Source organism: Tachypleus tridentatus, chromosome 6 (assembly GCF_004210375.1).
Source record: "Tachypleus tridentatus isolate NWPU-2018 chromosome 6, ASM421037v1, whole genome shotgun sequence".
Taxonomy (NCBI): domain Eukaryota; kingdom Metazoa; phylum Arthropoda; class Merostomata; order Xiphosura; family Limulidae; genus Tachypleus; species Tachypleus tridentatus.
Genome location: NC_134830.1, coordinates 136576579 through 136599814, shown reverse-complemented (window position 1 = coordinate 136599814; position 23236 = coordinate 136576579). Strand labels below are relative to the sequence as shown.

At 34.3% G+C, this 23236-nt stretch overlaps 1 protein-coding gene across 2 annotated transcripts in view; it reads left to right on the top strand.

Annotated features, from left to right (window-relative positions):
* Positions 1–22223, top strand: part of LOC143253772 (serine/threonine-protein kinase Chk2-like) — a 49004-nt gene extending 26781 nt beyond the window's left edge. For both annotated transcript variants that reach the window (XM_076508122.1, XM_076508121.1), the window contains exons 11-16: positions 563–610; positions 2340–2503; positions 14522–14637; positions 15818–15903; positions 16513–16587; positions 19976–22223. In XM_076508122.1, the coding sequence (XP_076364237.1) occupies positions 563–610; positions 2340–2503; positions 14522–14637; positions 15818–15903; positions 16513–16587; positions 19976–20086 (600 nt within the window). In that variant the 3' untranslated portion in view covers positions 20087–22223. The remainder of the gene's footprint in view (positions 1–562; positions 611–2339; positions 2504–14521; positions 14638–15817; positions 15904–16512; positions 16588–19975) is intronic.
* Positions 22224–23236: the final 1013 nt, after the last annotated feature.

The window sequence follows — 23236 nt, the reverse complement described above, 5'->3', positions numbered from 1 at the left end:
ATCAGCCAAGCATGGTCAGGCGGTTAAGGCACTTGACTCGTAATCCGAGGGTCGTAGGTTCAAATCTCGATTTCACTAAACATGCTCACTCTTTCTGCCATGAGGTGTTATAATAGGCAGTCAATCCCACTTCATTGATAAAAGAGTAGCAGTGGGTGGTGATGATTTGCTGCCTTCCCTCTAGTCTTACACTGCTGAATTAGGGATGGCTAGTGCAGATAGCCCTCATGTAGCTTTACATGAAATTCAAAAACAAACAAAACTACTATAATCAAGTGGACAAAAAGAACCTCAATATGTGTAATATGGAAAAATATCTGTGACTGTGCAATGATTTGAAATCATATTTATATCACGTATATAATCTGCAAAACAAACAAGAACAGTAGAAGTAGTAAATGTTTATATAAAACAGTATTAAAATTATAATTGACAAGAAAATTGAATAAAAGGGAATAGTAAAAGTTAAGAAACAGCCATGCATATTTGTATTTTGCAGTTCATAGATTAAAGGGACAGTGAGTGGTTCTAATATATATACTTGTATGGATATTTCTTGCAGCCAGAAAATGTATTACTGTCATCTGAAGAACGTGAAACTGTTGTTAAAGTAAGTTAAATAAACATTTTTCATATCTGAAAATGAGTTAAAAGTGACCAGATAAGAACTACCAGGCCTGTGAAACACTTCCACTATTACTTCTTTAATCCAGTGCTAGAGCCCTTGCAGCCAATTGAGTTAATAGTCTTAGATGTTATCATACAAGTTGTTTATTATTTATGACATCAAAACTGTTATATTTTTCTGCAGAATATTTTGTTTTTAAGGTTGATTTAAGTAACATATTTAGTATCTTGAAATGTATTTCATGCATTATGAAAACAAATTGTAAGTGTAACTAGAGATGAGAGCAACTTGCTGATCAGCTGGTTCATGTTTCTGTTAGAAAAAGTACTAGTGGTTAGTCATGAGTTTGATGCAGTTCTGATTAGAAAAAATCATATTGAAGGCTGAAAAGAAAATTAGGTTACATATTCCTGAAATAGACACTGGATTCTGGAAATCTTCTTTGACTCAAAGCTAACAGTTTTCTAACTCAGGTCCATCTCAGCTCAAAATATCACCATCATACTAGGACTAACATGTGATTTTGTCATATTGGTTTTGAGATTTAAATACTGGTGATAACCAGTAATTAAAGTGTATACACAAGTAATGTGGGATTATTAAAAGTTTATTTTAAATGAATAGCCCTTATCTGGAAAAATATCAGACTGATAGAATATCATCCATTGAAAGAATTAAATGTCCCTTTGTGAAAAGTTAGTTTTTTTAATATTACTATAAGAGTTGCATGACAGTAGTGTTGATATCAATTCTGCACAAATAACTAGATATTAAGTTGAACTACACTGTCAACCTTCCCACTAGAATATAGCTCCATTCTTTAACATAGTTGTTTCTTACTGTTAACATCCATGATTCTTCAGCTTGGCCTGTTCTTGTCCTTGATACATTGACTTTAACTGATAGGAAAAATCAGCTCAGTATATTTGAAATTTGGAAGCAAATGACTTTTTGTAAAAGTACCCTATAAAAGTGTGAGTAGGCTTCGTTCTTCATGACATATCTGCCACTAGCTTCAATGATAAAGTAACTGATTTTAACAGTATATACACATTTTGAGTGAATGTTTGAAAAACTCGTAAGATAGTCAAACAATCAGTTTAACTTAACCTTTGAAATTGAAGAAGTTTGACTTTTCATGATGATGAGAAATCCACTTGGAGTAACCTACTTTTTAACTTGAATATGGCATAAAAAGGTCAAAACATTATTCTGTACTTTATTTTAATTAAAGCTTTAATATCCATACCAGTTGTATTAAGTTTGACTTTGTGATTGCCTTGTAAATGTAGCACCTCATGTTTATTTTTTCTTACTGTTGTTAAGAACAAACTCTTCACAGTTATAGCAGTATAGGTATTAATTTGATGTATCTAGGTTTACAAAGGAATTGGAACTTACTTGACAAATTTTTTCTACATGTAGCTTAGGGTAAAATTTTCATTTTTTTGATCACAGTTAGTTTTCTGTGTGTTTAGTAATGTAGATCATCCATATTTAGTGTTGACATAATTTCAGTTTGTATAGGTTTCAATTCCAGAAGTAAATGATGAATTAATTGTATTGATTCCGAAATTTGTCCACCCCTTGAGTTATATTATGAAGCTAGTTTGCCAAGTCTTACAGATACAATTCCAACACTTTGTAGCACATTTCTGTCTTAAAGACCCATAGTCTTATTGGTAATATTACATTACACTTGTCTACTTAGGTAACAGACTTTGGTTTATCAAAGTTTGTTGATGCTAATACTATGTTGAAGACGTTCTGTGGAACTCCAACGTACCTTGCTCCAGAAATTCTTCTAACAGTTGGAAGTGGAAAGTACACTAAAGCTATTGACTGTTGGAGTTTAGGTGTTATCCTGTTTATTTGGTAAGTTATGATTTAAAACATTTGTTGCCAATTGGTAATTTGTTAAACTTGGGTAATTAATATGTACAAAGGTTTTTGGTTTTAAAATGTTTAAATAATATCTTCAAGATCCAAGCTTGCTTGTCTTATGTTTGAAGTTCAATTTGACCTTAAATCTTAAAAGTTGGAGGAATACGTTGATTTAATTTTGGATCAGAGTGAAAAATAGATGTGGCCATGTTTAATTAATGTTACCTTTATTCGCTATGTCTTGAGCCAAGTGTGGATCTATGGGACCATCTTCTTGTCCTTTTACTGAAAACAAGCAAAACAATTATGCCTTGTGACTTTGAATATGTTAGAAATGTGATGGTAAGATTCTGCTGTTTACTCAGAGAAGAGTAGTCCATGAGTTTGCAGTAGGCTCTGCAGACTGTTTCCCTTCTACTGGTCTGTCAGCTCAAAATTAAGGATAGCTAGTGCAAATAACTTTGTGACTTTGGATGTGTTAGGAACGTGATGATAAGATTCTGCATTTGGTAAAACAAGAGTGGCCTGTGAGTTGGCATTAGGCTCTGCTGACTGTTTCCTTTCTACTGGTCTGTCAGCTCAAAATTAAGGACAGCTAATGCAAATTACACTTGAATATCTTTACGAGAATATCCAAAAACAAACAAAAACTCAGCCATATTTCAAATTTCTCGTAACTAGAAAATACTTTTCTGGTAATTTCAAAGTAAGATTACTGATAATGTTTACATATAATTTTATGAAAGAAAACTGAGGTGTTGGTACCTGCTGATAATGTTTACATATAATTTTATGAAAGAAAACTGTGGTGTTGGTACCTGCTGATAATGTTTACATATAATTTTATGAAAGAAAACTGAGGTGTTGGTACCTGCTGATAATGTTTACATATAAGTACAGAGAAGAAGACTGAGATGTTGGTACCTGCTGATAATGTTTACATATAAGTATAGAGAAGAAGACTGAGGTGTTGGTACCTGCTGATAATGTTTACACATAAGTATAGAGAAGAAGACTGAGGTGTTGGTACCTGCTGATAATGTTTACATATAAGTATAGAGAAGAAGACTGAGGTGTTGGTACCTGCTGATAATGTTTACATATAAGTATAGAGAAGAAGACTGAGGTGTTGGTACCTGCTGATAATGTTTACATATAAGTATAGAGAAGAAGACTGAGGTGTTGGTACCTGCTGATAATGTTTACATATAAGTATAGAGAAGAAGACTGAGGTGTTGGTACCTGCTGATAATGTTTACATATAAGTATAGAGAAGAAGACTGAGGTGTTGGTACCTGCTGATAATGTTTACATATAAGTACAGAGAAGAAGACTGAGGTGTTGGTACCTGCTGATAATGTTTACATATAAGTATAGAGAAGAAGACTGAGGTGTTGGTACCTGCTGATAATGTTTACATATAAGTATAGAGAAGAAGACTAAGGTGTTGGTACTTGGTGATGATGGTTTCCTGCTTTACACAACCGTACTTTACAGACTAAAAGCTGTTTGTGTAATAACTTTGTTATTATTTGTAGGACTAAATGCAGTTTATATATTTATTACATTGGTGTCATGGCACAAATTTAGCATCTTTATGTTAGATCCAATGCTATTCCTGGTGATTTGACAGTACAATGTTGTGAATGGTAGATTACTGACTGGAGGTGTGTGTAATAGCCATTTCTTAGGAGTTATTTTCATAAAACAAGATAATAAATTGATACAAAGCTAAAGTACACAATATTTCGAAGAAGGGAGTTAGTACAATGTGTTTGAATAAAAAGTTCTTGCACAATGGACAGTTTAAACTCCAGAAACACATCCTAAGCAAATCAATAACAGTGGCTGTCAGAAGTGAACACAGACCTAAAAAGTTATTGCAGTGAAACTGGGCAGCATGTCTCCTGTTGACCTTAACAAGCAAAATGAAAAACCAGTTTAAAAAGTTGAAAGCTCATAAACCGAATGTTGATAAACTTCTAACCATGTCTAGAAATCAGTAGCTGCTTTTTTGACAAGATAGCTGAAAAAATTTGAAGTCACAGATTCCTGTACTCTGATAGTTCCATTTAGCTTTTCTACCTTTACTTTGCTTGAATATAGCCTTAGAATCTAACGTTCTTGCACATCGTGTATACAGACAACAAGTAAACACACGCCAACACAAATAAAAAATTTTCAAATATATTCTCATGTTGAATTCCAAATATTAAACAAATCCACCCTATAACAACAACAATAAATCAAATAAGTAGCTGCTCTGAAACAATGAATATGCAAAGCAATCACGGATACCATTAATACAGCTATGGACAAAATCATATGCCTTAAAATGATTAATGTAGACCTAAATACATGGCATCTAACTCCTGAGATAAACCACCTAATCAAGAAAAGATGATACCTAAGCTGCTTTTTCATTAATACTTGTAATCCTGAAACTAAAACTCTAATAAACAACTAAATAAAAAAAACTCGTAAGAATTCAACAGCGAAATAAATGGAATGGCCTTTGTTAGTTGATGATGCGCGCTCTAACCCAGCCCTTTTCTTGAAAAAAATTCTACAGTATTACTAACACCAAAGAATCTAACAAAAGCCTTATACAATACAATAATACCACAGCAACTAGTGTAATGAAAAAACAATCTATTTGCTGATATTTATGAAAGCACATTCACCATGCCCAACTCTCCATGCTTCAGTAACCAACAACTAGTAATAGTAAATAACTATATCTCCAATCACAATGAAAATCTAAACCCAGTATTCCCAAATAACAAGCAAATACATGACATTCTGTCAGATCATCCCTTAAGTAATGTCCTATTTTAAGTTCAGAAAAAGGATTTCAAACGCTTTTAATGTTATTTAATTAATAATGTATGTTCCATTATTATTAATTACTTCCTGCCAATGTTTCACAAGCTTCTGAATGCCACTTCTATAAAATTCTTGGTGTTTGAAGAAAAAGAATGTAGAGAGGGTGGTTTTGACACCTTCATGTGTTCCAAGCTATTTTTCATCAAGATAGTTCTGCAGACTTCAGAATAGATGATAATCAGATAGGGCAAGGTCTGGAGAATAAGGAGGATGTGGAAATTTTTCTCAGTCTAGCTCTTCAATCTTTGCAGATGTGATCATTGCTGTATGGGGCTATGCCCTATCCTGGTGTAACACAACACCTTTATGATTGATCAAAGCAGGCCTCTTTTTCAGTGCAACATTCAAGTGCTCTAACTATTGACAGTAGAAGTCTCATGTAATCGTTACATTGAGTGGCAGCAATTCAAAGTGGATCACACCAACAATATCCCATCAAAAGCTTAACAAGACTTTCTAGGGTGGAAATCCATTTTGGGCTGTGCTTTACCCAGTTTACATTGTATGCGACGCTTAACATCCATTTTTCATCTCCAATCACTAACCTGTCCAAAAAAAGGTGATTTACATTCACAAGAGTGCAGAGAAGTGAAAATGTCCACCCTTGCTCTAAGATTGGTTTCTGTCAAATCATGGGGGACCCATTTTCCAAGTTTTGACACCTTTCCAAGCTGTTGCAGATGATGGTGAGCTGCTGAGTGAGTTGAATTAAGCTTCTGTACTAGTTCTTCAACTGTTACTATACAATTTTCATTAAGTGCAGCCAGCAGCAAGTCATCATTAAACTCAACAGAACAACCTGAATGTGGTGCACAGCTTAAGCTGTAGTCACCTGATCTGATTTTCTGAAACCACCTTCTATATTTTCTTTCATTGAGAGATTTCACACCATAAACACCTTGAATGTTTCATGTAGTTTCTGCTGCACTGTTCCATTTTTTAAATTCATAAAGCATTATATGCCAAATGTATTCCTCAGACACATCCATCTTCATAAGGGTTTATTGGATTAATGATCTGAAAAAGTAGGGTTTGGTTAGTTTTTTTTATTTGTCTGAACATTTTTATACACGTCTTGCTACATATTTTAGTCATTAAAACCTTCTACAAAGACAAATGATGATGCACTCTCTGTATTACATTTTCGGACATTACTTATGGGATGACCTGATATATACTAACATACCCACCAAATTTCTTTAACAGAACCAAATATTTCCACTAAACATTTAAATGTACAGTCCCAGGCTAAGATTATGTTAAAAATAGAATCACAAAAAAACAAACTCCAATCCAATCCTACAACACTTCATCAACCTTTCTTTCACCACAGTTACCACCCATTCACCTTGAAATCTGCCATTATTAAAGTAATATGTAAAACAGTTTGATATTCGGTTACCTCACAGTTACAGACGCCTCCCACTGGTTCAGTGGTAAGTCTTTGGACTTACAACGCTAGAGTCATGATTTTGATTCCCCTCGGTGGACTCAGCAGATAGCCCAATGTGGTTTTGCTATAAGAAAACACACGCACACAATTACAGATCCATTAGTCTTAACGATACCTTAGGTAAATTGATGGAAAAAATCATATCTAATAGACTTCTACACCTCCTTCAGTCCAGTAACCGACTAAACTATACAGAATGCTAGTCAAAAATAGATAATCCACAAACCATTTAGTTCACCATGTTGAACCTTTCTATCAAGGCTTCAATAAAAAAACTTACAACTATAGCCACGTTCCTCAACGTTAAACAAGCTTTTGATATTGTCCAATATAAATTATGTAGGGACAATATTCTGTCCCTATCAGCACGTGGATATCCAGTTTTCTTTCTGATAGAATTGCATCAATTAAAATCAATAACTCAATCTCCTGCTCTTTCTCACTGAAAACAGGTATACCCCAAGGCTCAATCCTCAGCTCTCTCTTATACGTAATGTTTGCTAACAGTTTCCCATTCCCTGACCTTCCATATACACTCACATTGCAATTTGCAGGTGATATTACAGTATGGATCACCTCCTGTGACACATGACGAGTTGCATCAAAGATACAAAACACACTCAATAAAATCAATGGAATAGTGTAATCAGTGGTGAGTAATCCTAAGTCCCACTATACCAGAAGCCATCACACTCTATAGGAAATAGAAAAACACTTAAGAAAATTACACCAAATAAAACTCTACCTCCATAACACTCTGAACTCTTTCTCCATGTCCACTAAGTTTCTAGGCATAGTACTTGATAAGAGACTTCAATAGATTCATTTCGGCAATACATTAAAACTAGCAAGGAAAAGAATATTCCTACACCACATTGGTAGCTCAGACAAAGGATGCAACAGCCACTTTGTCAAAATCATTTACAAAACATACATTCGAACGCTATATGAATATGCATGTGTAGCTATGTGCAAAATAACAGACCAGATACTTTATGAACTACAAACCTAACGAAATATGTTATCAAAATCCCCTCGGTGTAAATTCCTGTACGTGGTAAGGGAATATCCCAGGGAAGGTTCTGTTCTTTTAAATTATCTCCTCTGAGATCTAAACATCCACCCACGTGTTTGCTGTGCATGGCAACCCATGAAGGGGAGGAAAGGATCCTGGTGGTTGAGGGGTCCAACCCTAACACACCACTTTTGTCTTGAATTCCTGTAGACGGGTGGCCTTGGGTTAGTCAGCTGGTCTACTTGGGCTAGGGTCAACCAAGTACCAGTGTTGGATGTTCTCAACAGGTGTTGTGGACATTGTATCTGATGCTGGTGTTTGGGAATAGTGCTCATGAAACCCTGCAGTGTCCTTGCTTGACATTGAAGTGCATCCCCTTGTAGGGCTCCATGGTGGGTGGGGTCAGTGGGCACCAAAATTTCCTTTTTTTATTATAAATCCTTCAAATAAAAACTTAAATAAAATAGTTAAAAAACATTCCATAGGTAAACGTTCATGTCTAGAAGATCTGTAACACTTGTTGTACCTCATTTTCTTATCCTACATTTTCTTTCGGATAAATCTTTAGGGCATATGTCTTCCTTTTTCATTCAGAAGGGACTAGAGGGACTTGCTGACTCTCCAAAGTCAGTAAAGAAGCTTCGATTTGGTGATATATTGGTGGAAACATCCGCATCTCAACACAGTGAACTCTTCTTACATTCAAAGGCAATTGGAGATATACCTATTGAGGTTACACCTCATGCTACTTTGAATTCATCACAACGAGTTATTGTTGAGAGTTATTTGAAGAACATTCCCAAGTCAGAGATTCTCACTGGTTTCTTCATTCAATGAGTTTCTGCAGTGAGGCATATCTCCACTCACAAAGATGTCATTCTGACATTTACATCACCATGTCCACCTGCCACCATCAAGGCAGGTTATCTTAATTGCAGTGTACTGCCATAATATTCCAAACCCTCTCCAATGTTTCCAGTGTCAGTGGTTCGGTTACTCGAAGACATCATGTCGTGGTTCCTTGACGTGTGCTTGTTGCAGTGGCAAGGACTATGATGCCTAAGAGTGTAAAATGGACTCTTATTGCATCAGTTGCAATGGCTTTCACCCATCTTACTTTCGTTCTTGCCCTAAATAGTTGAAAGAAAAAGAGGTACAACGTTTAAAAACAATTCATAACATTACTTATCCTGAGGCTTGAAAGTTGCTGCCCACCACTTCATCTCGGATGTATGCTGCTGCACTTTGTTCCACTACTACGCTTGGAGTGCAGACATAAAAAATATGTGCCTCCAAAAGAATAGTTCTCAAAACAAATGAAAAGTCTTTTGACCTCCATGGTTAAAAAAAATTGATGAATCAACTTCAACACCCATCTCTGTCCCTTGCATATGTTCCAACAAATCCCAAGATCTACTTCCTTTGATTCTGGGTACAGGCATTCCCTCAGATACCTCTTCTTCACCCACCACAAGATGCAAAACAATCATTCATTCACGTCTTGATTCACTGGAATCCTCTTCCAACAGCAAAGACCTGCTTAATTGACCCAGGGCAGGATCTATGGAGGTCAATAGACCTCCCTCGAATAAAGACAGTAAAGGAAAAAGATGTAGTTGTAAACAGAAGGGTTCTCCACCAAATTCGCCTACACATAAATAAAAATGGCCACCTTGTTACAATGGAACTGTCGAGGTTTACGTTCTAATCTGGATGACATCAAAACACTGATTGCTTCCTACCATCCTGTATGTCTTTCCTTTCAGGAAATATTTCTGAAACCTGCTGATATAGTCACCTTTCGAAGACAGAAGGTTGAAAACAGAAAGGGCTCCTTGCCCCATTCTCCTCCAAATAAATAAAAATGGCTACTTTAATACAGTGGTACTGTCAGGGTTTTTGTTCGAATATAGACGACATAAGGATTTGATTAATTCGTATCATCCTGTATGTTTCTCCTTACAGGAAACGTTTCTGAAACATGCCGATGCAGTCATATTTCAGCAGTTTTCTTTGTACAGAAATGACAGGTTGTGTGATGGACTAGTGCATGGTGGGGTGGCGCCGTTGGTTGATCAGCATGTGCTAACCCTGTCTTTGCCACTTGACATACCCTTGAAGGCCGTAGCCATCCGTGTTTCCTTGGGTTGTACCATCACTGTTTGTTCTCTCTATCTGTTGCCTGGAGAGACATATGATCAATCAGATCTTGATGTTCTCATTGAACAGTTGCCATCTCCCTTTTTAATCCTGGGGACTTTCATGGACATCATCCCCTCTGGGGAAATGCAGATATTAATAGGAGGGGTTGCTCTACAGAGTGACCCTCTCTAATCACAACCTTTTTCTTTTCAGTACAGGTTCTTCTACTTATTTTCATGCACCTAGTCGGTCCTTTACTGCTGTTGATCTCTCAATTTGCTCCCCTTCACTATTCTCCCATTTTTCATGGAGGATTGACAATAATCCATGAGGCAGTGATCATTTTCCTATAATTTTGAGAGAGACTGGCTGTGGTCGATGCCCAGGTGTAAGCTGGATCAGGCAAACTGGCCCTCTTTCACTGCTCTCGCAGAACATGATCCTGCCATCATCTGTAAGCCATCAATAGACGACCATATGGCAGAAGTAGCTGACTGTATTACACAAGCAGCTGCTCAATGTATTCCTAAAACCTTGACACGTTTCCCACGATATCCTCTTCCATGGTAGAATCCTGCCTGTCACATGGCACAGAAGGCTCAAAAACAGATCTGGGATACTTTTCGTAGGCATCTCACACTCTTGAACCACATCGCTTTCCAGCAGTCCTGTGCACGTGCTCGGTGGGTAAAACGTTAAAGCCAGAAGGAATCTTGGATTAAGTTCACAACCAGCATCTCTCCACCACCAGTTCCAGAGTCATATGGGACAAGGATTGGAAGGTCAATGGGCAATATAATTCTGTCCTCCTCTTGATCTTGCTCTCTGATGTACACTATGAAATGCTACGTCATCTATCTCCTGCATCTCTTGTTATTCTTCTGATTGTTTTTAACCAGATCTAGCAGGAGAATGTTTTTCCTGATGCCTGGCACCAGGCTATTGTCCTACCTTTCTCTAAGCCTGGGAAGGATCCCAAGATATCTTCAAACTACTGTCAAATTGTTTTGACGAGCTGTCTCTGTAAGACCTTAGAGAGGATGGTTTATGCTCATTTTGTTTGGTTCCTTGAATCAAACAACCTCCTCTCAACCATCCAGTGTGGGTTCTGATGACAGAGCTCCACCATAGATCACCTAATTTGACTTGAAATATCAATCAGATTAACCTTTCTCAAATGTCAATATCTTGTATCAATATTCTTTGACATTGAGAAGGCTTATGATACAACATGGAAGAAGGCTTATGATACAACATGGAGGTATGGCATTTTGCGTGGCCTCCATATATATGGGTTACATGGCCATTTGCCATGGACAAAAGATTCCAAGTTCATATGGGAACACTTTCCCATTCTTTTCTACAGGAACTTGGAGTCCCTCAGGGATGTGTTTTGAGTGTCACACTTTTCAGTATAAAGATTAATGCCATCACTGAACAACTCCCTCTTACTGTTGCAAACGGACTATATGTGAACGACTTTCACATCTCATATCAGTCATTGAACATGAGGTATATTGAGTGACAGCTACAGACTGCCCTCAATTGTTTACTGAAGTGGACCACAGCAAAGAGCTTTAACTTTTCTCTCCCTAAAACAGTTTGCATGCACTTTTGCTGCCAACGGGGTATTCATCCTGAATTCTGTATCAGTGAAGTTGTGCTGCCTGTGGTCCTTGAGATAAAGTTCTTGGAGCTTATCTTTGACCTTAAGCTGACCTTTATACCACATATCAAGCAGCTACGGGTCAAATATACAAGAGCACTGAACATCCTCCGTTTCATCTTTTCCACTACTTGGGGAGTGGATCGATGTTCTATGCTAAAGATATGTTGTGCTCTTATTCAATCGAACCTCTACTATGGATCACTGGTCTATGGCTCTGCCTTTCCATACTTCCCCAGTTCAGAGCTTATACATGGAGTGAGCAATGTGAAAACAAGCTTTTTCAAATAATACCCTATATTGGACTTTGACCGTCTTGGTTCCATAAGGATCAGAAAGAGATGTTGTTCTAACTAGACTACGCATTGGTCACAGTTTTTTAACTCATTGTTTTCTTTTATCTGGAAATGATGCACTAGTGTGTAGTTTGTGTAACACTCAGATCACAATAAGCCACAGAATTATGACTCTCAGTGACAGCACCATTTTAAACATGTCCTGTCCCAAGGTTTGTCCATAACATTAGTGTTATTGGTGATGGTGACACTGTCCACCTTGGGAATGTTTTTAGTTTTTTATTGATCATTATTCTTTTTAATGCCATTTATGTTTTTTTCATTTATACATTAGTCCTTTTTTTTAATGTGATTCCCTTTTAAGAATCACAGTCCATCTAGTTCAATTTGAAATTGGAAAATGGCCGTAATATAAAATAACTCAAAACCAGGACTGGAAAGGCCAACTTCAGGTGACCTATTCTGCTGTTTGAACTGACCCTCAGTCATCCTAGCAAGTTATTATTAAAATTTTGTTACAAGTCTTTTAAAACTTTTATTACTCTTCTTTTTTAAAATGGCCATAACATCAAATAACTCAAAACCAGGACTGGAAAGACCAACATCAAGTGACTGTCGTGTTGAAATGGATTTTGTACTAACCTATTAGTCTTCCTGGCAAGTTATGATTATTACAGTTATGCTACAGTAAGTCCTTTACACCTTGTATTACTTTAGTTTTTGTTTTAACGTTGTAGACTGGATATAAACATTGGTTTTATGCTATTTATGCATTTTTACTAAATTTACTTTAATTTTAACTTTTTACCGGATGTTTGGTGCAGATAGCCTAGCTGCTTTGTGCCATAAAACACCAAACCAACAACCAAAATTGCATATCATCGAAATAATTATACCCTGAGAAAATACCTCAATAAAATAAGTGACATTCCCCCATCAAAGGATGTTATTTGCCTCAAAATAATATAAACTGTGACTCAAAATACAAGAAACTTTCAACAACTATCATTAACTCCTAGAACATGGCAGACCAACGTATCACCCAGAAACCTCATTCTGAAAGAAAAGAAAAATATATCTTAGATGAATACTCATAAATCTCAAGAATACATGCATTCTATCAATCTTTCATATTCATTTCAGCTATGTAGGATGACCACTGGTCAAGTGGACTCTTTGGTGCATGATTATGAAAGTTAGTCTTCTTCAAGTACTCTGATTTACCTCCACTTCAAATTTTTTTCAGACATAAGATGTTTTATCCTAGTCCCCTTGAAAAGGGCCATACAACCCAACTAGCTTTATTTCTAAAAATATATATAAAGATATTTAATTATCAGGGAACTATTTCCCTCACTTTATAAGTAAACTGAAATTTCTTTACTTCAAGTGACCACTCCTGAAGATTAACAACCAGTTTTTCAGGCTGCCAACTAGCATGAAGTATGCTTCCTTAGTCATAATCTTGGTTCCTCTTGCCACCAAATGATTATTGCGTGTTGCCACCTATGAGATTCTCCATTCTCTCCTTCCACCTTTGTCCCGTCTACAACTTGTTTTGCAACTTTTCCAACCGCCCTGAAAAGGCTTAACCAATCATGTTCAACTCTTCCAGCCAAGAGTATTAACCCACTAACCAACTCCTGCCAACAACTTCCCAGGTAAAACTCATAAACTACTTAATACTTCATCCACTAATTATGATGTACTACAGCATCAACTCCCCATCCATCATCTAATCCAAAACTCAACTATCAAACTTTTATTTGGGTTCAAAGAGAAACTTCTAGTTTCTGAGCACCATTGATTATCTTTCAGGCATCTTCAAGACCTGCAAGATTTTAAATCAAAATAACTGCCAAGTTCTTTCCTTCCTTCCTCTTGCACACTGGAGAGTACATGGTGTGTTTAAAGGTGTGGTCTGTAATTGACTTTATTGTACTTCACAGAAGATCTTTCATTGGAACTTGTATTGTCAGACCATTGGATTGGGCACAGTCTACATTGAAGGAAGTTGTTGCAAGGCCAACACAGCTTTTATAACATTGTTCTTGTAAGGTATACTTAACTCTCTGTACTTCACAGAAATAGTATGTTTGGATTATTAAGTAGCATTTCAATAGAACTTAAGAAATCTTGAGCAAAGGAGAGTAACTGTGAAGTTTCCTTAAATTGATTCTGTGTACATTTCTTCTTGGGTATCTTTTCATTAGGTTGAAATGTAATAGCAGGTATTACTTCCTTACTTCACAATATGCTGTTCTATCTTATCTCAAGATATTGAGTGAAGCAGTAAATATGTACATTACTAAAAAAAGTGGGTTAGCAGATTTTATGTTTTTCTGACATAAACAATTCAGTCTTTGTTGAAAAGTTTGATGTTTTTTGAATTCCTATTTGATTTTCAGTGACATTCCATTGTTATATCAAACATGAAGTTTGTAATTATATATATCTTATGTACCTTTTTATCTTGTTAACCTATTTTGTTGTTGCTACAGGTAGACATGAAGTCTGTAACGGTATATATATCTTCTTTTATAACTTGTAGTTTAGCTGGCTACCCTCCATTTAGTGATGAATATAAAGATATGCCATTACCTCAACAAATTGTGAAAGGCCGATATAGTTTTCCCAGAGAACACTGGAAGGGAGTTTCTGAGACAGGTAGTAACAGCTCAGCTGATTTCTATTTGGGTTTGTTTTCTAACAGTACTTACCAGAAACATTTCTAATATACTGTCAAATAAATGAGAAGTTGATGCATTTGTTTTAACTTGTCTGTTGGAATAAACTTATTGGTTCCAACAGGTCTGTTATAAATTACTAATGTTATTGTTTTCCAACACTGTTTGTTTTTTTTATTAATTAATATAAACTAAAATTTGTACATAAAATATGAGAAAGATATTTTTGTTCACTCGTAATATGTTAATTAATTCAGTATACATGTAACTTGTAGCATGAGTGATGTATAAAAAGCTGGCCTATATTATTAAAGATTATTTTGCAAGACCTTTTAGCATTATAACATTATTATTCTTCCAAAATACATACATATATATATGTGTGTGTGTGTGTGTGTGTGTGTTTCACATTGAAACCTTTTAATCATGTTGTGAACCATTCATGGCTCTAGCTTCTGCCATCTGTTTTACCTATTTTTAACATGTTTGTTTCAGATTGGAATCTTTTAATTATGTAGTGAACCAATCACATCTTTGCTATAAACTGTTTAACTTATTTGCAGCACAGTTTGTTTCAAACTGAGACGTTAATCGTGTTGTGAATCAATAACTAAATTATTACCAAGTTATTTTAGATGTATTAGATGTTATTTCAATTTATTTGTCTATAGTAATTAAATTTTTACAAATCTCAGTTTCCTTGGGTTTTTTTTTATTGGGATTCACTTCTAGTACTGTCTTAAGTACTTGGAACTTATGATAACCAACTAATATAACCTGTTCTGTGAAAAAGTTTAATAAACAAATAGAAATACAATAGAATTCCAAGAAATTACTTGAATCATGATTTGTACAGCAGCTTTTGTTTTTCCAGTTTTTTTCTGATAGTGTTATCTTAATATGTTTTTTGTCTTTATACAATAATTTAGTGGTGAAATAACAGTTTATTGAATCAAGATTTACAGTTACTATGTTTTTTACTTGTCAAACTTAGTATATAATATTTTATAGTTTGGCCTAAATTTGTCGTATATTACTTAGATTTGTGTTTATTTACTGATTACAGCAAAAGTTTTCTTCTTGCTTAGGTTTGCATTTAGTTACTAAATTCAGTGTATTTTATAATTTTCTGAAAAGTAACAACTTTGAAATTCTTACAGCTATTGACTTGATCAAAAAGTTTTTGAAGGTGGATCCAGAGAAAAGAATTACTCTAGAACAAGCACTTAACCACGACTGGTTGAAAGTGAGTAGACGTGTAATTATTAATGGGCTAAGAGTGGCCAAGCTGTGGATCAAAGTTTCTAGGTTTGGAATATTATACCATTGAACCCACTTCTTACTTTCATTTGTGAGTTCTTCATTAAAGTAAACATCAGTTCCATGATTTGGTTCAAAAATACTGGACCAAGTCCTTTTGGTTGAAGCTGTACTACTGGCTGAGTGCCTCTTAACTGTTTTTTCTCACAGGGTTGAAAATTTCATTTTCAGTTAATATTGAGTCAACTTATATTGTGAATTTCTAAGGTATTTGTACCTAATGTTAAACAGTTACTTGAGTTGTCCAAAAATAGAATTCACTTTTATAGTGGTGTATTTATTTTAATATTTAATGGATTTATTTCACATCAGAAATATTAAAACTGTTACAAAACACTTTACTGAACTACTGCTTATAGTTTACTTAATATTCTGTTATTGATTTTAAGTTTTTGTTTTATTTTTTAACAAATTCTTTGATTGTGTACTGAAAGTTAATAGTAAACTGTTCATTCACTATTTAAAAAAATAGTAAAAAACGTTGTTTTATAGCTGTGTATGTATTAACAAAAAGTTAAAACACTTCATGTTACAGGATGAAGACACCATTGCTAAAGCACAAAGGCTAATGTATCCAGTTTCTGTAAATATGCTTCCTCCACATAATCAGGTAAAAGTTTGTCCATAAATGTAAAAACTGTGACATTTTGTCATAAGAGTCGGGTAAGAATTCACACATAAACATAAGACTTGTAAGATTGCATCATAGTCAGGTAAAAGCTCACCCGTAAAGATACCACTTGTGAAATCGTATCATAGTCAGGTAAATGTTAGCCCATGGAGGTAGATATTTTGAGATTGTGTCATAGTTAAATAGAAGCTCACTCACAAGCATAAGTGTTGTGAGATTGTGTTGTAGTCAGGTAAAGGTTCACTCTTAGCCATAGTGATTGTGAGATACTGTGAAAAAATCATCTAAAAAAATACAGGCATGCAGTTTAAAAGTTTTAAGTTTTTTCAATCCTTATTGAATGCTTAGCATGACTGAAAATTGAATATTTATACTTATTCATTTCTGATAATCTGTCTTTTTCAACAGTTTCTGAAGGCTTAACTTTGTATGGAATAGTGTGAATACACATATCATTCTTTTTCTGTTTGAGGTTGAATCTAAGAGAGGATTTGTACACACTGGAATTTCTAGAAAAAGCTAAAAAATTGGATACTGAGGATTACCTTATATCCCCTAGAAAAGTACTGATATATATGTGTGTGTAAGAAAGAATATGTATTTGTTTTTTGCTTTGCACTTATGAAATAAAAATGGTACACTAGTTCCAAATTTGTTCATAATCTTGCCATTAGGCCTACTGCATGCAATTGGGTTTATATACATTCTCCATTCCACTGGTTTTATGTGCCCATTCAAACTTGACTACCAGTGTGCACATGATGTAAATGGTGCTGTGCTCACATTAATTTTTCAGGAACATCTTTGGGCCTTAATCATACATTTGAGTTAACACTTAAAATTATGATGTTATGAGGAAAGTGTGTTTTTGCTGATTTATGGGTTAAACAAGCTAGAACATGCTGATAGGCTGGACCTAAAAGTAAGCATAGTTTTAGGAAGGTTAATTTAATATATGATGTTGGTGACCTATGCAAACAGATCCTAATTAATAAAATTATTGAATAAATAAAAGAAAAAACGACCTTTCAAAGTGTATGTTGCAATGTATTATATGCATATATAACAACAGTGCTCTAAAAAGGTCTCTAACATTTTTTTATTAACAGTTTTAAAATTTCTAAAACATCAGTTTTTTTTGTCTACTCTCCATGTTTGCGACCACATAAGAAAGTCTTCTCCAGCGTACTTAACTCACCTGTGGATATTCGATTTTGTTATTCAGATAAATATATACATATTTTTTTTTATAAATATTAAAACATGTCTTGCACGTACTTAAGTATATTTTAGCTCCAACCCAACAGATGGTGATTCATATCAGTTGATAGACCTGTGACAGTTTCTAAAGTTAAAATATATACTTTATGCAGGTATAAATGAAAAGTACAAAAATAAGAGTTATCCACGGACGGTCCAGCTATAAACTGAAAGTTTCTTGCAGACTTCCAATTAAAGTTGTAGAAAGATCATTACAGAAAATTGATGAACATTGGAAGTTGTGGGTTTTAAAAATAGAATATCTGCTTCAGTAGAATGTATCACACACCCTCAACATCCTTTACTGGTTATTTAAAGATACACCAGCTAGAAGATAATATTACACCAAATTGACAGGCATTGACATAATTTCTATGACGTTTTGTCGGCACAGATGGCTAGAAAAGCTGGTGGTGGCAGAATTGTATGTACAAACAGTTGACCATAAGAAATTGACAGACACATGCTTTATTGTGGTTAAGAAATCCATTGATTACTGTAAAGCTAGTCTTCTGCAAAAAGGTTGCAAAGATAATAAATCTATTCTTCACAAAGTATTAGACAGATAGTTCCCTACCACCTTCTTTAGCCAAGGACATGGTAGAAATGGTAACTGGACTAATGGCAGTATTCATCAGATGTGAAGAAGCTGAGAAACATGTAAGTATGAAGGAAACTCATTACCTTTAATGGTGAGAAAAAATAACTTTAAGTGGCCCACAATAAAACAGATGTAGGTATTGAAGCAAAACAGATTCTGAAAATTATTAAAGTATTATATTTGGAAGCAGTGGGATTTAGGATGGCATGCAAAGAATTTGTGCAAGTAATAGTACAGAAACTAGAGCTGAAGGCACCAATCAGTTATTTGCTGGTGAGGAATCTACAGTGTTTGAATCCAAGTTAAAGGGCAACAGATCCTGATCTGTGTGTGTCTCAAATGAAGCAAGCATTAATGATCTTATGCGATCATATTAAGGTTGTAATAAGTGATGGTGATGCAATGATATCTGCATTTAGGTGTTTTTTTGTTGTTTTTTTCTGATAAGGTTCCTTATGGACTTCGGTCCAAGCTTTGACACTTCTATCATTTGTTTTCTGCATCTGGCAAAATGGAATATGCCAAATTTTGGCATATTTTCAGACTTGGTTTTGTTCTATCCTGTTGTCAGGCTGGCATCAAGAGAGGATTTTCAGTGAACGAAGTGTCGATCCATCACAAGGATCATTTGTGGTTCAAAGAATTATGAAAAATCATAGTCAAACAGCTGGGGATTTGAACATTCCTAGAACCCTGAAGATGATGGTAGCACCTTCATCTGCAAAAGCAAAGACTTAAAAGGCAAAATCTTCTGGATGACATTGATGAGTTGAAGAAAATATGTGCAAGACTACAGACTGATAAAGAATTGTACAAAACAAACAACAACAAGAAGTCAACTCTGATAACACAGTTTCATTGCAAAATTTAAAACTCTGGAATTAGCTGAGCTCAGTAAAGAACAAACTGGAGTTTAAACTGAAAGTGCTAGGAAACAGAAGCTTGTGCACAAAATTATTAGTTATGTATTTACCATTAATATCTGAAAGCTAAAACACATTTATCAGTGCTGTGTCTTTTTGCTTATTGTGTTATAATAAAAGAGAAGATTGTTGTTATTTATACATATTTTCTTAATGGTTTTATATATTATATTATCATCAAAATGTGTTAGATTATAATAACAAAATACAAGGGATATCACCATTCTTGAAATTCCCAAACTAAACAGGTCTTTATGATGTGATTGTATGAGTATTTTACATTGGAAAAGGCTGTTAGATAACCTTCCCAAAAGTGATAAACTTTCCGTGACCTCACACTACCCACAAAATGTCCAAGTGGTGTCAAAATGTAGTTTTGACACTTGTCTTTTTCGCTACAACTTTATATCAGCTGTGGTTGCCACATGACTTACTGATTTTCATATCCAGAATCATATTTAAACATACCCAACCCTGTAGTACAGGCTTTTTAAAAATCTTTTGTACAGTTTCACTTGTTTTTTTATTTATTGTTTATTGTAAATGTCATTGTTTTATTTCATTTCTTTTACATCTTACTTAGAAAAAACGCTCACATCAGTCAAGTTCTGGAGAAAACTCAAATGATGAAACTATTGTGAATGGTGGCGAAAACCCATCATCCAAGAGAAGCAAGTTTCCCTCTATGGCTTGACAGCAAAACCAGGAAAATGGTCTAAATTTCTTTTGAAGGTTGTCTTATGTGGAATTCAAATCTAATTTAAAGAATGGTACATAGTTCAGGTAGCTCGTATCAATTTGCAGAGTTTTTATAACAAAAAAAATACATAGACTAAGGCATCACACCAGGCCTGTATAAGTTCAGATAAATGCATTTGCAACTTTACACCCTAGTTGTCGATAATGTGTTGGTATAGAGACGTTTTCAAAATCAGATAGCTACCATAACACATCAAACTTCTGGGATAATTACTAAACCTCATTTTAAATACATGTTCAACAAATTATAGAGCTGTTATAAGTGATCAGGTGTCCACTCTAACTGTGCTTAAAACAAGAAATGAACTTTGTCTTGCTGTAGAAAAAAATGTTGTAATGTAGTGCATACTGTTAATGTTGGAGAACAAAAAATGTACCTAGAAGAGCATCAGCTAACTTGTTACAGACCATTTTAACAGTGAGTTAGTTGTGGGAATTCAAATTGAACAGAACTGATATTAGAGAACAGTATGTTACTATTGGTTAAAGTAATCAAGATAGTATTGTTATAATGTTCAAGAAACTGATGCTGTTCCGAATATTGTTATCAATATAAAAAGTGTTATAGTTTAATTTGTGCCTTTGTTTTTTTATCAAGTTTATAAAAGATGTAATTTTTGTATCTCTCTAGAGCTTCAATTCTTCAAATTGATGAGTTTACTGTCCACCTAATTCTATTGTACGTTGTATTTTCTACATCTAACTAATGTGATATCAAACAATACCAGTGTCTTTTGACATCTCTAGTCATCTGATGACTAATAAACAACTGAAATTTTATTTGGTTATGGGAGTTTTTAAAATGTTTTACACTTAGTTTCTGTCAATGTACAAATCAACCCTATGAGAAATGATGTTAATCTTTTACTAATAGATTAATTTCTGGAATAGGCTTAAGGATTTCTGTTTAGATATCTTTGTATTATTAATGCATTAGGAAGGATTAAAACTGATTTTGATTTTACCTGTAACAGCATACACTTTGGAAACACAAAAGATATGAAATGATAGATTGGCTTATGTGGGAAATTATTTGGAAAAATGTTAATGTAAGAAATTGATTTTGAATATATAAGAGATTTATTATATAAACAACAAAACTGAGGTATGAAGACTCTTTGTACATTGTAATGTTAGGCCTAACCCTATTGGCCATTAACCCTACTCCATTAACAAAAAAAAACTTATCTTCATTAACATTTATATAAAAAGAAAAGAGATTTTGTACATTTGTAATTACATTATGAGAAAAATACATAAAAAATTCACTAAGGAATGCATACTAGAATCATGTTATTTCATATTTGTTTTGAATTCCTAAATGATGTAAACTTGAATTTGAAGGAAACTCAAAGTGATTCTTTACCACCAGACACATTTTTCATACAGGCAAACTTGGCTTGTTTAAGGTAGAAATTCCTGCCTTCCTTTAATGCATTTCTGTTCTGGATGTAGAAATCTGTTTGAAGAATGTGAAGTTAAATGATATTCTTTTGTTATAAATCAGTTTAAGGTTTACAAAGAAAAAGTAGATAAGAGTCATATCCACAACACATGGTTCCTTGTGATGTGTTTTATAGTCTGATACTTGCGATTTCTTCTTTGTTTAATTATGTTTGAAGATGTTCAGTTTTGTTTTACAGGTTTCATTTATGTTTTTACTTTCCTCATATTTTCATACTATGTAAAAATATAGCTTTAGACATCTGTACTTTCATCCTCTATTTCTTTTAATTTTATTTGTACTTTTCATAAAAATAAATAATGGACCTTTTGTTGTTTTTTTGTAAATGTATTTGATTAGTATGTTTAAGTAACATTAGTAACATCTTTAAAGTTTTAACTAGTAACATGTTTAAACTAATATCATGTTTAAATCAGTATTATGTTTGAACTAGTAACTTGTTTATATTTTTTAGTTTTTGAATTGAATATTGAAGAAGACGTATTTTGAGTTATGGAAATATGTTTTGCCAATTTGGTTTCGACATTCCTCAGTATTGAAATGTGTTGGTGAAAAAATACAAATAATGGATATATGTAAATAAGAAAATAAATCTTTCTACTAACAACTGAAGTTTTGAGATGGAAATATTTAGTGTATACACTTAAAAAAAAAAACAGCTTTAGAATGAACTGTGTAATTTGAGCAGCATAACTCTTAATTTGACACTATGGTCCACTGATAAGTGTGGCTTCCTAAATATGCTGAGCTTACCAAAAGACATCACCTTCCTGGGTAATGTATTACATATTCTATCGTCAGTGGTCTCAATAAAGATGCATGTTCAATCACCGATTCTGATTTTACAAAGATAAGGACGATGTGATTGGACCTCGATACATGTAGTGTCTTTTTTGAGACCATTGACGATCTCAGAATAAAGTTTATAAATGTTGTACGTAAGACACATTAAAGTATAATGTTTTATCATTCCCCCATTACAGGTTTTTCTTGTAATATGTTAACATCCTTTCAGTCTAATACAGTTGATGCAATGTCACCAGAGATCACTACTCAAAAACCATGAATAAAATTTTACTGGAAGGAATCTGTTATTTGTTACCAAATATTATGTTTAGCGTATAATGCCTGTCATTTACTAAGCAGATCTTAGAAGGGTGATGTGTGTGTGTGTCATATATTAAATGGCCTGGTATGGCCAGGTGGTTAAGGCACTCGACTCATCATCCAAGGGTCGTGGGTTCGAATCCTCATCACACCAAACATACTCGTTCTTTTAGCCACATGGCCATTATAATGCTATGGTCAATCCCACTATTCATTGGTAAAAGACTAGTGCAAGAGTTGGTGGTGAGTGGTGAAGACTAGCTGCCTTCCCTCTAGTCTTACTTTGTAAATTTTGAAAGACAACAACAAATTATATCGCATAGGATTGTGTAAAGAATTAAGGATATTATGATATCACATTGGACGGTATAAGGTAAGAACGGTATAAAACGTTGTATTGGTATAAGGTAAGAATGGTATAAAACGTATTGGTATAAGGTAAAAACGGTATAAAACGTTGTATTGGTATAAGGTAAGAACGGTATAAAACGTTGTATTGGTATAAGGTAAGAA